Source organism: Poeciliopsis prolifica, unplaced genomic scaffold (assembly GCF_027474105.1).
Source record: "Poeciliopsis prolifica strain line A6 unplaced genomic scaffold, Auburn_PproV2 SCAFFOLD007, whole genome shotgun sequence".
Classification (NCBI taxonomy): Eukaryota; Metazoa; Chordata; class Actinopteri; order Cyprinodontiformes; family Poeciliidae; genus Poeciliopsis; species Poeciliopsis prolifica.
Genome location: NW_026562382.1, coordinates 5,046,214 through 5,062,331, shown reverse-complemented (window position 1 = coordinate 5,062,331; position 16,118 = coordinate 5,046,214). Strand labels below are relative to the sequence as shown.

The 16,118-nt window shown below is 40.5% G+C and overlaps 2 protein-coding genes across 2 annotated transcripts in view; both read right to left on the bottom strand.

The window, feature by feature from the left end:
• The window catches only part of lmo7a (LIM domain 7a), a 55,601-nt gene that overhangs the window by 16,480 nt on the left and 23,003 nt on the right, over positions 1 to 16,118 (bottom strand). Inside the window, 5 exon segments of the mRNA XM_055031784.1 lie at positions 370 to 399; positions 6,136 to 6,385; positions 7,873 to 8,083; positions 9,543 to 9,656; positions 12,214 to 12,244. Coding sequence (XP_054887759.1) covers positions 370 to 399; positions 6,136 to 6,385; positions 7,873 to 8,083; positions 9,543 to 9,656; positions 12,214 to 12,244 — 636 coding nt within the window.
• Positions 410 to 3,968, bottom strand: LOC129361126 (LIM domain only protein 7-like). Its single transcript, XM_055031824.1, has one exon. It carries the CDS (start codon positions 3,645 to 3,647, stop codon positions 2,805 to 2,807), a length of 843 nt encoding a protein of 280 aa, XP_054887799.1. The 5' UTR covers positions 3,648 to 3,968; the 3' UTR covers positions 410 to 2,804.

The following is a 16,118-nucleotide window of genomic DNA, read 5'->3' as shown; positions in this document are numbered from 1 at the left end:
TAATAAAATTTACGACTTTCATCCCCACCATCATGCAACAAAAGAAAAAGTCTCCAAAGGGTTACAATTGACAAAAAAACCTCCCTTTAAAGACGTCATACAAATATTTCAGAACCTCCAACCAGTCACAGTGACAGTCACAGTGCAGGTTTTCTTTCTTTTGTTTTTTAATAAATTTTAAGAAAGAGCTTTCTGCAGCCCCTCGTCCACACCCTTCCACCCTGGACCCGTCCCTGTGTTTAATATCGAACGTAAAAGGTTAGGAGCAAACAACAGTGAGAACAGCAGATCAAAAGGCAGGGCGTGACTGGACAGAGGTCAGAGCAAATCCAAAACATGCCACATTTCTGGGCACCTGCGTCAACTCACCCATCAGAATTTTCTTGCGTTTGCTGCTGTCTGGGGGAACCAGAGAGAATCACACACAACAAAAGTCACATTTCTGTAGGCTGTTTTTTTTTTTTCCCCACAGTGAGACTGACAGTATTTGGGTCAAGAGCTCGAGGCCAGGTGGAGACTCTTATTAAAACTCACTTGTATTTAAACCAAACACAAACATGACTCTGCTTGTCAAAGTCTATAATTTGCATCTGCCTCCCCACAAAAGATAAAGAGTGAAATAGCTGACTTGACAGTATGAATTATATGGGCAGTTGCCCAGGGAAGCATTAAAAAAAGGGAGCCATGGGAACACCAGGTGCAAAATATTACTTATCTGTCAAGTCTGCTTTGAAAGTTATTTATCGCAATGGATCGCTTTTTCTGCATATTACATAGGTGAACCCTCATTCTGCTGAGACAAAAAGTGTGCTTTATGCACAACTCTATGGAATATTTCATCACGCGCTATAATCTCAGATAATTTCCTGCATTTTAAAAGGCTTTAGTGGAGTGGAAAAAGTTTCCCAAGCTCCATTCATACAAGAACCAAAGCTGACCCGACTGTATAGAGCTTAGATGTGTTTGGATTTCCCTCTAAGCAACACATCCTTTCCACAGACTCCATGATGCAAGCGTAACTTCACACATGGCAGCGAAGTAAATCCAGATGAGCTTGACTCAGCTTAAATGGTTGCATTGTGCGCCCAACCTGTGGTGAAAACTTTTCAGTTCTGCTCACCAAAAGAGCGCACACGTCGTATGTATTTTCAGAGCCGTTGGGGAATTTCTTTACCCCCTAATAAAAGTTGGCACACATTAAACTGGCGTGTTGCAGTCGGGGGTGCCGTATTTTGTGTCTGCCCTGTCTTGCTGATGCACTGCGACTTTCGCATGTTGGCGTGAAGTTCTTTCCAGCTGAAGAGGCGGCACTGAACTCGGGTAAGATTTGTGGCCCAGGGATGAATTTAACTGGTTCCAATGTAAAGTCGTAAAGTTTTTGGGTTTTTTTTTATTTTTATTATTTTAAGCAGAAATATATAGATATACCATTTACAGGAAGATTGAAACTTTCAAGAAAACAAACTAAAGATGAAAATATGTGGGACCAGTTTTTTCACAAAATCCTTTCCGGTCTAGAAGAAGTTTGGGGTTTTTGTTCACACCCACATGCAGCAGCAGTATGTCCCTTGCACAGCCGGGGAGGTAAACAACATGCACCTCTGGGCCACCACCCTTTTCACAATAATAAAGTATTAATTCAAAAAATAAGAGGAAACAAAATTGAAACTACTCATGGGCAAGGAAGACAAATGTTTAAAAAAAATATTCTATCATATCATTGCTTTGGTTTAAAACCCTTTTAACAAGAAGCCATTACTCCACACTGCTAGTCAGCTGGCTGAAAGAGGAGTAAGCCAACAAGATTTATCTGTCAGTATAAATATTTTAAGCCCCCAAAACCACAAAATCAGTCTCTCATGATATTTTAAAACTACAGGTAAGCTTTGAGCAGCTTACTGTCAAAAACATAACAGCAAAAAAGTGATCATTTTTTCCATTACAAATATAAGCTTCTAACACAAATACCTTTTCAATAATGTAATAAAGTTTTCAATATCCAATAATAAACTGCTATATTGCCAGTAATAAAACAAAAAGTTATTACCTCTTTGGTTCAGAATTAAAAACTAATTTTAACTGTAATCACCGCAGTGGATAGTTGTATAATGCATAAAAAGCCATTGGAACCATAACAAAGTATAACATAATCAACTGAATTATTGACAAAATGTTATCTTGAAGGAACGAAACCTTTCTCACATTATTGGAATAATACCGCATTATTGCCAAACTAATTAAACAGCTGACATAAGTTATATCCATTCCTACTACTGCTTAAGGAGCCAAACGACAAACATACTATTCTGGGCAATAAGCACACATTTTTATCAACTTGAAAAAAAATGATCTAAATGTAGTTGGTATTTATTACTTAAGTTAATGTGTCAAAAAAAATGCAAAAGCATATTATTGTATTATAACTAATTGTAATTACAACAGCAATAACATGGTGCAATTTAGCCAATTTGATTATTTTGTGTCTTTTCCCTTTGATTTTCTTGTGTAAATACCGTCAGACTGTATTTTCACTCAAAGTCACCAAACAGTGACAACGTGATACCATGCCAAGAACTAAATAGACTGTATACAGGAAATGTCATTGTCTCCTTCTATGGTGGCTTGTAGCAACATGTTTTAAAGTGACCCAGTGAAATGAAAGAAACAGCTTTTCATTTTAAACAAGAGCATGACTGGATAAATGCTAAACCTTTGACTGACTCCACATCCATCAAAACCCATGTATCATCTGACACAGGGCTGGTAAATTGTACACAGATCAGAAGTTTTACATCAATCTGCAACTACACTTTCAGAGCCACTAGTCTCTCCAACAAAAGCTTCCTCTTGTGTCTTAGCTGAGAGGCTTCCCTGATTGCCTGCCACCTCTGCAGGTCGCCTTCGCTACAGGAGGAAGGTACAAAGGGAGTCATGCGACCGGCTGACGGGCCTCTCTGCTGACTCTGATCGGAACAATCTCGCAGCTTCCGAACCAGCATGTCATCCTTTTCTGGCTGGAGCTCTTTCTTAGCTTGATCCTGTTCAGCTGCAGTCGCTTCCTGAGTCAGAGGGCAGGGGGCGCAGAGAAGTCTGGCTTTGAGATCAGCAGGGAGGGCCCAGGGCTCTGGGACGTGCATGGGGGCATAGTTGTCTGGGGCCCCTGAAAGTGCCCGCTGCCTCTGAGTTTTCTCCCTGCGATAAACGACATCGTCCTGCTCAATGTCTGGAAAATCATCTTCGTCTGGGTCTCCGTGAAGGTGTTGCTGTGTGACGATATTGAGCTGCGGCTCAGACGAGTGGAGTCTGCGCTTGCGGGGGAGCCGGGTCTTGAACGTGGCCAAGTCCACGTTGGACTGAAACGACAGGGTCCGCCTGGCGAACATGTCATCGTTCTCCAAGTCCGGGTCAATGCTTTCATAGTCAATGGGGTCCGGTGGCTCTCTGGGGTCTTCGCGCCCCAGAAGCGGCCACTTCTCACATTTGACCAGTCTGGGACCTGAGGTAGGATCCACGGGGGCAAACACCAGAGGAGGGATTTCTAAAAGAGGGGGTTCTATCTTGGGGAGCTGTGGGGGAGGGTGTGCTTGGACATGAGGACTGCAGGGTGAGCAGAAGGAGAGAAAAGGATAGAGAGATGATGAGCGCATGCATGGAACCTGGATCGAGGTGCAAGAAAAGGTGGAAATGGGACATTTGATTCAAACAGATGCTGATCAAATGAAGTTTTTACTAGTAAATGTACACAACTGTGAAATACCAATGCAAGTTGATTGCAAAATTGGGTAGAAGCTGTAATAAATTTAAAATACAACTATAACACAGTCTATTTCCAAAAAAAAGGGAAGCAAACTCCTTGTTAGAGCTTATTAAGGCAACCCCAGTAGCTCAACTACTTTATTAGTGATTAGAAAGCAGCTTAAATCAATTCGGCCCCATATAGAATAGTGTTCCTTTAAAATGCGATGCTTTAAAGCGAACTCGCATCGTCACAGTCGTGCATCTGTATCAACCTTTTCCCGACAACAAGGGTGGCTTGAGCCGGGGTCTCGTGTTTGTGGGAGTGAGAGGGGGAGGTTGCAGAAGAAGGGGGAGCAGAAGAGAACCAAGGACCAATGGCGCCCTCTGAGTCATCAGACGAAGAGCCGGACCTCTGACGGCTACAGCCGAGAAGAGCAGGAAGAGAGAGGGACAGAGGAGGTTAGAACAGAGCAAAGGGCGTGCATTCACAGGAGAAAAGTAGGACTCATAGGAGTCGGGAAGTTGCACTGCAAAGAAATGTGTTGCTAGATAAACTAAAAATATTTTATATTAGCATGCAGTTAGTGAAAGAAAACTAAGCAAGAAGAAGACATGACTTACACCTTGCTAAAATCTTCATATCCCTTGAACTTTGTCACATTTTTGTCACATTGACTCTGACCGGAAAAGTATTCCCATGGCATAATATTGCCGCCACCACGTTTCACTGGAGATGGTGTTGCAGTGCAACAAGTGGAGGAATACAGATGTTGCACTCTAAGTGCAACATCAGTCAAAACAAAACAGTTTTTATCTGTTTTTACATTCTATCACTACCAGCTCTTTGAGGACCTGTGATCTTGATGTATCCCACAGTTCAAAATGAGTTTCGAATGAATGACACCCTGCTGCATAATGATTAGGTGGCTTAATTAGATTTTATTTAGGTGTATCAGAGTAAAGTGGGACAAATGTAATCCCAACTACACAACCTTTATTTTATATTACACTGACAGTTTACGATTGTAGAGGCAACATGTGGAAAAAGTTCAAGAAGTATGAATACTCTTGCAAAGCATTGGGTAAGCTGAGGTGTAGCTAACATGTTACGATTCCCTGTTGCATTTTGGTCCCCAGTCATGCCACACACACGGTCACCCCCTCACACACCTGAAGCCTTGCATCTCTTTGTACCAGGGCCTCCTCTGAGAGCCCAGTTTGATCTTCTGTATATGAACGTCTTCTTCGGGCGTCCAGAACTTTGGTAAGAACTTGTTATAAGACACGCTGCTCACCCGCTGAGGTTTGGCGCCTATCTTGCGGGCATAGAGATCGTCCTGGACAGGATCGGCAAAGCCCACCTCATCATCATCATCCTCCTCAGAGTCATCGCACATATACCTGAACAGGCTGTCAGAGCACACGCCCCGCCGGTGGTCCACCCTCACGTAGCTGCGGTCGAGGGACTGCGTTTTCCTGCTTCTGCTGCTCAAAGGAGACAGCCAACCAGAAGTGCCAAATTAAAACTGACTCGCTGCAGGAACCAAGCTCAGAAAAGTCACGCAAAAAAAAGCACAGCAGCCTCAAACCAAATGATGTAAGGATTAGGAAACCCAAGCAAACTCAAGGCAAACTGAGAAACCAATTTTAGGTCTTATGCCACAAAAAAAAAGAGAAAAAAAAAGAAAATCAAATTCCAACTCAAAGCCCACTATTTTTTTTAGAAGTAACAAACATGGTTTTACTGCAGCTTGAATGTGTAAATCACTTCCCTCCAAAAATCCATCAAACTGAAGTGTTTGAAGCTGTGTTAGAGGCAGAATATTTTGGGTGAAGATGTTGCTCATGGCTGCAATAAACCATGCAAACTGAGAGGAAGAGGAGCATCGGGTTTTATTTCTCATCACACAGGCACATCCACACTGCATCTTCATGTTCTCTGACCTGTCGCAGGTCACGTTTGGCTGAGTGGGGGAAACAGTGACCTTAGGCCAGGGGCCGCCTTTACCCCTACCCCATTGTCCCCTTGCTGAGGGGCTGACGGGCACGGCAAAGTTGGTGGGAGGAGCAGGGGAGGGACTGTGGAATCGTCTGCTTGCCAGATCGTCCAGGACGAGATCGGGGTCCGGTCGGTCTGGGTCCGAGTCGCTTCCACTCTCTGAGCCATATTCCCAGCGGGGATGAGCTGATGGTAAGGTGCTCTGGGAAACATGGCTGCCGCCATAGCCAGGAGCGGAAATCCTTTCTTGACTATGATTGTCATTCCACAGCATAACAATTAAAAACACAAGCAACCATGCTAACACTTTTGTGAACTTTTGGCAACTAAACAAGCCAAATATTTCACCAACATGAACTAAATAAGGAACAGCACCTTTAAGTGGATAACTAATGTACCTTGTGAGAGTGGATTCATCTTCTCCATAGCCGGAGCTGGCCCAGCTACGCCGGCTGTCCTCATTGCGCTCAGCCCTTTTCTTCCTCAGCGGAGCCGGCACGTAGCCTGACTGCTTGTCTTTGGTGGGCAGGAACTGGTTAAACTGGGCGCTGGCTTTCGGCGTGATGACTAGTGACCTGCGGTAGCTGAGGCTGTTCTTGTTGTCAGCCATCTTGAAGATGGAGTCTGCCTCGGTGTCGCTGCAACAACCTGGACCGAGAACCAGGACAGGATCAAGAACTGGTGCGAGACAGAAGGAGAGAAAAGAGAAGAAGACAAACAAAGCCAGGATGAAGAAAAGAGTGAGGTTTGTGTGTGTGTGTGTGTGTGTGTGTGTGTGTGTGTGTGTGTGTGTGTGTGTGTGTGTGTGTGTGTGTGTGTGTGTGTGTGTTTTGGAGTGACTTTGGAGGAGTAACTGAGGAGTACAGGGTGGGAAACAGAGGCCTCTTCATTTACAAGCTGCTGTGGATGGCTGAGGAATGTCTCACTGCCCCCAGTTACACAAAAGAACTGCTGCACAAACGTCCATTACCAGAGAATCCATTTTACATTAGTGTGTCAAAGTTTTTTCCTTTGATATTCTACCACAAAACAAACAAACAAAAAAATTTCCACAAGCCTACCACTAGATGGCAATAGACGTTTGTTTTCACAAATGGGAGTCATCTTTCCAAGACAGGGAGTCTTCCCAGTTCACAAATAATTGAGTGTCCAAACGGATTAAATGGATTTGAAATATTGGGGCAAACACACAAGATAAGCGGGTCTAGACCAGGGGTTCTTCAGCTTTTAAGAAAATAAATATTACCTCACAAACTATTCGGTGTTCCAAGTTCTATGTAATCCAAGCCTTTTCATACAGAACAAGAGCTGCAGCAATAAAGAAAGAGAGAAAGAACAAAAAAGAGGGAAAGAGAGAAAAAGTAAGAAAGGAAAAGAGAAGCAAACAAACACAGATGAAGAAATAAAGAAGAACTTTCCTCTGAAGTGAGAACTGAAACAGTCAAAGACAGATTTTGCTAATAGGTAAACCAATTTAAACTGAAAATCCAACATGGCCGATAACTGTTTAAGCTGCAGTTAGAAACTTTCTGTTTTTACTTCTGGTAGCTTTTTCCTTAATGAACAAACAAAACAAAACAAAAAAGAAGCTCTGACCTACCATACCCTGTATTTGTAAGGAAATACAAGGTAGGGTAATTTTATTTATATAGCCCAGTTTCAGCAACAAGGCAGTTCAAAGTGCTGCAGTAACCAGCCAACAAACGGTCAATGAGAACAACAGTAAATATTACTGGTTTCATCAAGAGGAAAATAGGACACAAGACAAGTCGTCACCAGCACTCGCTTGTGGTTCATTTTCTTGGAGTTTTTATTTTTAAATATTCTCAACTGTACTTCCTTTGTGAGTACTGCTTTTTTGAAACAAAGATCAAAGTGCACAAAGCACTGCGGTCACAGCATATTTTTGTCTGGGTGTATTCACTCTGTTTCAGTGCTAATTAACTTATAAATAGTTCCCAGTCAGAATACCACAAGTGGTATTTGGACCACAATGTGAGAGGTATGGATCGAGAGACTCGGTGATTACCTCTCCTACTTAAGAGTGAAAGTTAGATTTGAAAAGTAAAATTCAGTCAATTTAGTGGACGAACAACACAAAAATAAGAAAAAGTGGTTTAAATCATCTACTGTACCCTCGCTGCTGCCTTTGAGAGTGGCGTCAGATGAGATGCTGTGGGGTCTCGAGCCCAGCGAGTCCAAACTGTCCAACGAGTCGTCTCTCCTGTGTCCACCTCCTCCACCTCTTCTCAGAGAATAGATCTCCTCTCGCTCAGAGTACCAACTGTCTCCAAAACCGCTGTCTCGAACGCTGGAGCCTTTCTGACTGTTTGATTCCTGCAGAGCCTTTCATGCATACATAAACACACACATCAAATATGCTGTGGGAACAGATAAAGGGCTAACATCAAGTTTTCTTGTTGACCAAAAAGGTAGTGAGTGAGAAAGAAGCCACTGATACCAACTCACCAAGTTCCAACTCAACTAAAATTGGCAGCTGCCCTAATGGACAAAGAGTTTGTGGCTAGAGGAGACAAAGATCGATCTGTGTGGACTCAGTGACATAAATGACCGCAAACCGACATTAAACTGGCTTAAACTACTAAAGCAGGCTAACGTTAACCTTCTCCTCCCAAAGCGTTAACCTAAAGCCCCTGAAAACTAATGTACCCCGTTTAATAGCCCAATCAGTGGCAGGAGACCATCTGCTTTAAATCAACTTCATTAAATAGAAAGAGTGGTCAAATATCAAGCCAAAAAGGGAAAGGAAGAAATATCCAAACAATAAGGAATTAAAAGCCTCAAAAGTACTGAAACCAATAGTGACTGTATTCAAACGGACCGATATAATGTGGGTGCTTAATATCTTTTTTATGCCAAAGCCCACAGTTGATAACACATCTTGATGACAGTGTGCCAATTCTAATATTTAACTCCTTCGAGTGTGTAAGGGGGCGGAGGTGTGCGAGATCTCCCAGGTAGATTTTACAGTCTGTGTTGACGTGGTTACTGTAAACACACAATGAGTTATAATGGGTGACGGATGGTGACCTCTACATCGAAAAACATCATTATTTCTTCCTCCCTGCCATCTCTGTCAAAACAAACTTCATCCCCACACCCTTAATGACTGTGTTTACTACAAGACGAGAACGTCCCTGCACACAAACACACAAAAGCCTCTTTAAACACGAGTTCACCAAACAAGCCAAAACGTGTCAGACGATTTAAAGAGAAAGACGGTGTTCTGACCTGTAATCTTATGAATCCTGCCAGACAATACAGGTCAACAAATTAAACCCAACCAAACCTCAAGAGCCACTGAACTTGGATTAACGTGGCTAAATGTACAAAATGTGCCCTGACCAACTCCTATTACCAAAAATCCCTGGAGTGAACAGGATTACAGAGGGCCCGCACACAAGCTATAAATCCACGCGAAACACAAGGTGCCAAGTTCAACACTGGCACAGGCAAGACGGGAGGGATGGAATGCCTCTCTCAGGAAAAGAAGAGGCTATTTTAACATGTGAACTATGTGTGCCACATTGTAAACAAGATGAAAATAGCTGAGTCAAGGGAGCAGGTCACTTATGACTTAACGCAATGCTGGTTTCACCGCCCACCAGAGTGCGGCCCCCTCGGCCGTCTGTGGCCGTCCTCACGCATAGTCCACATACCAGGGAGGATACACAAATGTACTGAGCAGTGACTGTAAAAGAGTATTTCAATACATGCTGGCAACAAAGCTTTCGACAGGTCATAGAGCCCAGATGTATAATTACACCTTCAAAAAGAAATTCACCTTGGAGAGCGCGGTGCCTAGTAATCCCTCAAAGGCCTTCAAATTTAGGTAAGGTCCATCATAGAAACGATCACTCTGAGCTCTTCTACCCAGCCAGTAAATGGTGATTAAAACCTGGAGACAGAAAAAGACAGTAAATAAAAAATGGCAGAAGGCAAAATAGAATAGAACGCAATGAAAAAAAATTAAGAGACCACTAAAAATGCTCAACTTCTCTGATTTTACCTTTTACAGGTAAATGTTTGAGTAAAATGAACATTGTTCTTTCGCTCTATGAACTTCAGACAACATGTCTCTGAAATACCAAGTGAAAAGTTTGTATTTATTTGCAGAAAATGGGACATTGTCAAATACTTTCAGACCTCAAATAATGCAAAGAAAACAAGTTCATATTCATTTAGAAACAACAATACTAAAGTTTTAACTCATTAAGTGTTCAGAAATTAATATTTAGCATTATACCCATGAGGTTTCCAGTGGGGTTCAGTGCAGTGGTCGCTTATTTTTTTCCAGAGATTCATATTCATCAAGCAATTGCAGCACTTTTGCCCTCAGTGGTGAATGATTTATGCTGAGCTAAGGCAGGTGATTGTTCTGGTCTGATTTCTAGAAAACATCTAGAAAACAGTACCTCATAAAACCATACAGCTATGTATACACTTTCTCCAACAAATACTGTAAGTACACATAAACAGTCTCCTTCATTTAATGGGGTTCACAGTGACATGTAAGATTAAACCCCAAGTCAGGTCTTGACAAATTCAAAATACACAGACAAAATTGACATAGAGACATTTTGAAACTTAGCTCAAAACGTTTTGACAAAAAACATCGAAACAGATTCATAAAAAAACATCTTTATAGTGTTTCCACTATTGTCCTGCGTCTCTGTCAATATATGATGTGGGAAATTGTTAAAGCTATGCTCAATTTCCTACTGCAAAACTGTCACAATAATAGCCATGGGACCTCCTGCTGAGTTGTCTTTTCATATTAATATCCTGCCATTTATTTCATTTTGATTAGAATTTTCGTCTTGTTTTGGATTTTGTTTTGTATTGTGGAACACAAATGCATACCAGAGATTTTGGTAAACAAGAAGCTTTCATATCTTGTGCAAGCATGCATAAAATATAGTTACAATTTTTCTTTTCTTTTTGGCAACTTGTAATGGCAGACACACTGAGAAAAACATCAAGTGCTGACCAAAAGTTTCAGCTTGACCAGGCCTCAACAGTAACTGTTTTGTTAGAAATACAGGAATTAATATTTTTTCCCTTCAGTAAACACTAACATTAAGCCCTTCCAGGTCACACTGACAGTCTCTCTTCAGTGTGGATGTTGGGACTGAAGAAAGAAATCTCAAAGCTAGGTTGTTAGCGTGAAGAAAATACTGCAATGTTGAATGTTTTTATGCTTTTGAGCTTTAGGCATTGTCTGTCGTGTTGTTTGTTGAATTTGAAAAACATTAGAAAATTTTTTGAAGATTTAAATCCACATCAACACTCCTTAGGGAGTGTTGGTGCTTTTGTTTACAGTTAGTAAATGCTAACCAAGCTAATTGTTTATCACTTAAAAAGTCAGCTCTTTAATCATTTTATTTTTCCGCCTTTCAAAATAATAACCTAAAGGTTGTCATTTTGTTTTTTGGTTGGGGTTTTCTTTGCAGTGATCCCTCACCACCGCTACAAACAAATAATCAATCGTACATTGAGTCAGGAAGTCTAGGAAAAATACTTTGAACACTGATGCACAGAGAATGAGAATCAGCTAAAACACTTATCTTCAGGTCAAAGCTTTACTGGAGGACAGAAATCTGTTCAGTCCACATTTACCTTAACTTGTCCAAGAAGAGCGGATAAAAATCTGTTTTTAAATATCTTCCTTCTGCCTTTTGTTCCGTCAACTATTTGAGTGAATTAAACTGTTATTTTGAACATATGAGCTAAAATAAAAGTAAGCAGGTGAACAAAAATATCCTTCGTGATGTGTCGCAATATTTAATGCAAAATGTGCTAAATGTAAACTAGAAATACTATTACGACTTATCCAAAAGAGAGCAGAAGAAATCAAATGGTTATTAGGCACAAACCTGTTTCATCTAATCATTTTCTGTTTACCATTTACTTACATTTCAATCTATCCCTTGTCATGCATGTTACGGTTATAGCTTAACCATCTTTGCTGATTGTTCTGGTCTTGAGTCGTGCGGTGAGGTAAAATGGCCAGGATCTTATTAGAAATGCTTTTCTGTGTTTTACACAGCAGAAGAGACAGTTGAACCTTACTGTTGTGGAAAGGACAATTGCATTTAAATACTATATTTTATTGTAATTGTTTGTATTTATGTAATAAACCTTGAAAGAGAAAGGATCTTTGCTGTTAGTGTTCGGTTTTACTTGGCTCTCCATTTAAGTAATAGACTCTGTCTCTATTTGTCAGCATTTTTCACAGAGTTATTTATTAACAAGCAGAGATGAGGTGTTCTCCTCGATCATTTGTAAAACATATTAAATATAACAGTAGGAATAAACAAGGAGTGATATGTGTTAGAAACCACAGCTTCATGTTGTCACTGACAGGACCGTACCTGGAATAAATCAAGCTCTACCTTTTTATAATTACTTAATAATTCACAGACTGACACATGATTTATGAGAAAACAACTCACATTTTTCAGCCTCCTGTTTGTCTCTTGATGCCTGTGTGGGAAAAGAGCAGAAAGGAGAGATGTTTGTGTAAAACTGCAAATGACAATAAAAGAACAGAGGGCATCGCTGTGAGCTTTATGTAAGCTGGGCAGTGAAAGAGCTGGAAGCTGAGAGCACAATCCTGACTCCGGTCAGCCCTCCGTACAACAACACACAGAGGCAGAGAGGAAAACAAACATCATTTCTGAAATGGAAAAAAAAAAAAAAACCCAAAAAACAATAAGATCAAAGCACACTAGAAACTGATTTCTTTTAGCTTTCAAATATGTAGAACTAACAATAAGCTACTCGAAACATTTGTTTGACTTTAAAGAGAGATTCTTGATCGTCATTTTTATGGGGACAAAACTAACAACTGGAAATGTGATATAAAGCGCAGCCCTGCTGTGGGAGAATGAACTCTCTGAAGAATTAGCTGAGCTCTTTCTCTCTTTTTGTCTGGCCCGACTGTCAGTAAATCACCTAAAAGGGAAAAATCTGAGTTCCTGTGGAGACGAAAACAAAACCCACAGTGTCATCCGGGAAGCCCTGTATGACTCTCACCTTTGTGCGTTTCATGTCTATCTGTCACTTAAGGTGACAGATGTGTCGGTATATATGCCAGTGAAGAGTGATCAGCAGCAACAGCCGTAACAATGAGAAACGATTTACAGCCTCGCTTCCATCTCTGCTGCATCCGACACATTCCTGATTTAATGCAGTTGTGCTGATAATAGCTAATAAGCAGACTAAAAGTATGGCCCTTTGAGGCCATAAGAAAAAAGTGATGTGAAATTCAAATTCCGCCCTCAAGTATGTTGAGTAATAAATGCTTACTATTATGATTCAACCCCTGCCAAAAAAAATAAAAAAATACTTCTTGATTGTGAATATTTTTGCTTACTGTAATGTTTACAGTAGATGCTTCAACAATAGGCAGCTTCTGACCTGAAAAGGCTTTCTTGTAATTGACAGACCTTTATAACCTAATAACAAAGAGTTATATTCGTGAATATGACTTTCTCAGTCATCTGCATCGTCGTTTTACAGCCAAGAATTAGTTGTGACAAGTTTGAGTTTAAGAAAAACAACAGTCATTTTTCTAAATAAGCGCTAACAGGAATTTAAGACAAATAAATCCCCTGCTGCCCCACGGACACCGCTGAAGATCTTTAAAGCAGAAACTACACAAAGTATTCAAAGTGTCAACCTCACCTTCAAAAGTCTAACTATAAACGATCTCATTGTGAAAATCTAAAAAAATAAAGAAAAGTTGGTAAACAGGTAAGATATTTTGGCAGAAATTTGCTGAGAAAAAGCAGCAGAATTAAGGAAAACACTATTTTCACTAGAGTGTGTTTTGGTGTAGAGTTACAGCTTGTAGCACGCGAGTTATTTATCGTCAAACGACTAGAAAGGATGAAATTTAACACTAGCAAATTCTCAAAGTAAACATAATCCCAAACACACCTTAATCTCCCTTAACAACAGAGCAGAAGGCAACATGGGAGACAGAGATCACAGAACTGAAAGTCTGTTTTCTGGTCTCAAAGCAAAATGAGACATGAATACATTATGTGTCATCAGTACATTTAAATCTTTTGCAATTAAATCAGGATTTCCGCTGAAACTAAGTGCAACTATTTACCATAGAATTATTGACAAAGCACAGCTTTAAGTACAGACAAAAATATTTCAATATGAATGCGGGGACAATTTGACAAGTTTCTCACTAACCTAGTCCAATGGTGAACCCTGGTAGCACTCAACACACTGGCCAGCAAATCTTCGACTTTGTTACTAAAATTAGCCAATAGTAACGCAACATGTGGAGAGGCACTAATGGATACACTCTAAAATATTTGGCACAGAGCAGATATCCAAAAGCATTAAAAATGCTATTTGCTTATTTTTTCTAAAGCAATAATTACTGTCAAAACTGCTACTTTTCTGGCTTCCTGCAGCAGCAAGCTGAGCTGCAGGGCAAACATCAGTTTGTCATTAAGAAGCAGTGTTATTTTTGTTTTATTTCTCCCTTCATAACGCTGCTACTGCCAACATCTGCACCTGCGTCACTGTACGTTTCTTTGCAAGTTCTTTACTGCACAATAATACATTTTCTAATAAGTTTGTGAGCCCAGCAGATATGTATTTAAAACTACCAGCGTAGGTGGTTAAACTATATTGCTTTAACTTCACTGTAACTATATGAAACTATGAGAAACTATATTAACTCATCTGCATTTCAGGATGAAGACTTTTCATGTAGAAAGTATTTTTCGCCACCTGGCAAATGCATTTAAGTATCACAGCAGCTGCCTGGATTGAATCCTGGGTCTGTACTCGCAACACTTGGTGAGGTCGTCTGTAGCAAGCTGCCAGGTCGTTGAGAACTTTCTCTATTGGGTGTAATGTTCAGTCCCCCCTCCCACTCAAAACAGCTGTATTGTGTCGGAAAGAGAAACACAGTCGAGTCGTTGGGTTTACAGCCAACCAATGTGTGCTGTGGAGCATGTCGCTCTGTGTTTTTATGGCAAAAGTGAATGTTGTGTATTTAGATGGAGCTCTTTCCTCTTAAGTGAGTCAAACTGCTGCGATTACAGCGCTGCAACCTTCAACAGCTTCTGGCATTTCACTGGATGGGTGGCAGATCCCCTTTCCCACCAGCGTGCGTCATCTCACACGAGGAGTTTCCAACATGCTCATTTGCCGGCAGTGAAAACTGAAGTGGACGGTTTTTTGTTGTTTTTTTTTTCAATTGGACATTGCACAAAATTTATAGACAAAGAAAAAAACGGCAAAGAAACAATAAAACTACTTTTTCTTGTGAGTTTTAAAGAGACCTACAGTTAACAGCTAGGTACTATTCTTGGAAATAAAAAGAGATTTAAGGTCATGCATTGGGAATAGGAAAGCTGAGCAGAGCAGTAAACAAAAACATCTCTTTTTTAAAATCCCCGGTGCCTCAGGACTCGAACATAGATGTTAGCATCAGCTGAGCTCTCATATGATGAAGCAAAATCACTGGGGAAAAAAAAAAACACATCAGGAGTCTGATATAAAAACAGCACTGAGTGTCCAACTCAAAAAAACACATCCTGTGAGCACAGGATCAAGTGACAAAACAGGAACATATTCACACTTACACCCACTTTCCATTTTATTAGGTACACCAGATGCTTGGTTTGAACTTCAGCAAGTCATCTTCTCCATCCTTAGATGCCTAAATTCACTGACCAGCTTCCATGTGATTGGCTGAATCTTTATTTTGTAATACCTAAAAAAAGGGGTGGGCTATTGGATGCTTTTTTTTTTTTGTTCATGATGACATGAAAAAAGTTTTTGCTGAGGACAGTCACCAGAAAACATCAAAAACCAGACATAAAAAGCTGGATAATCAACATTTTACAAGTCTTTTAAATCGTTTTCACGAGGAGTGAAAGTGCCAACGCATAAATTAAACAAAAATGCCAAAAAGGAAGTAAAGAAACATGGGCTACTATTCAAATTTTAGACAAATGACTTTCCTAACAGAGAGCAAAGGAAATTCTCTTTCCGATTTCCTGTTTTCGCTTGTGCTGTAAGATGAGTGAAAAGACATGTTAAGGTCTACAGTCGTGTGATGAGCTATGTATGCAGGCGAAACCTTTTTACGTGGCATGAAACTGAGAGTAAACAGCAACATACCAACAAACCTGCTCAGCTTCATCAACATGTCACAAAGACAAGCGAGCTACCACCAAAAAACTAATAATACTAATAAAAACACATACCTTAGTAATGACAATCCTTCACTCTTTCAACATCTGTCTCAATATGGAAATAAGAATTGAATCAGAATTTCTTTTTTTTTTTTCCTCCACTTTATAAAGCTCTGCTGCGGCTT

Excerpts from the sequence above, each read along its gene's own strand:
- LOC129361126 (XM_055031824.1), bottom strand. The coding sequence starts at position 3,647 with ATGCGCTCATCATCTCTCTATCCTTTTCTCTCCTTCTGCTCACCCTGC.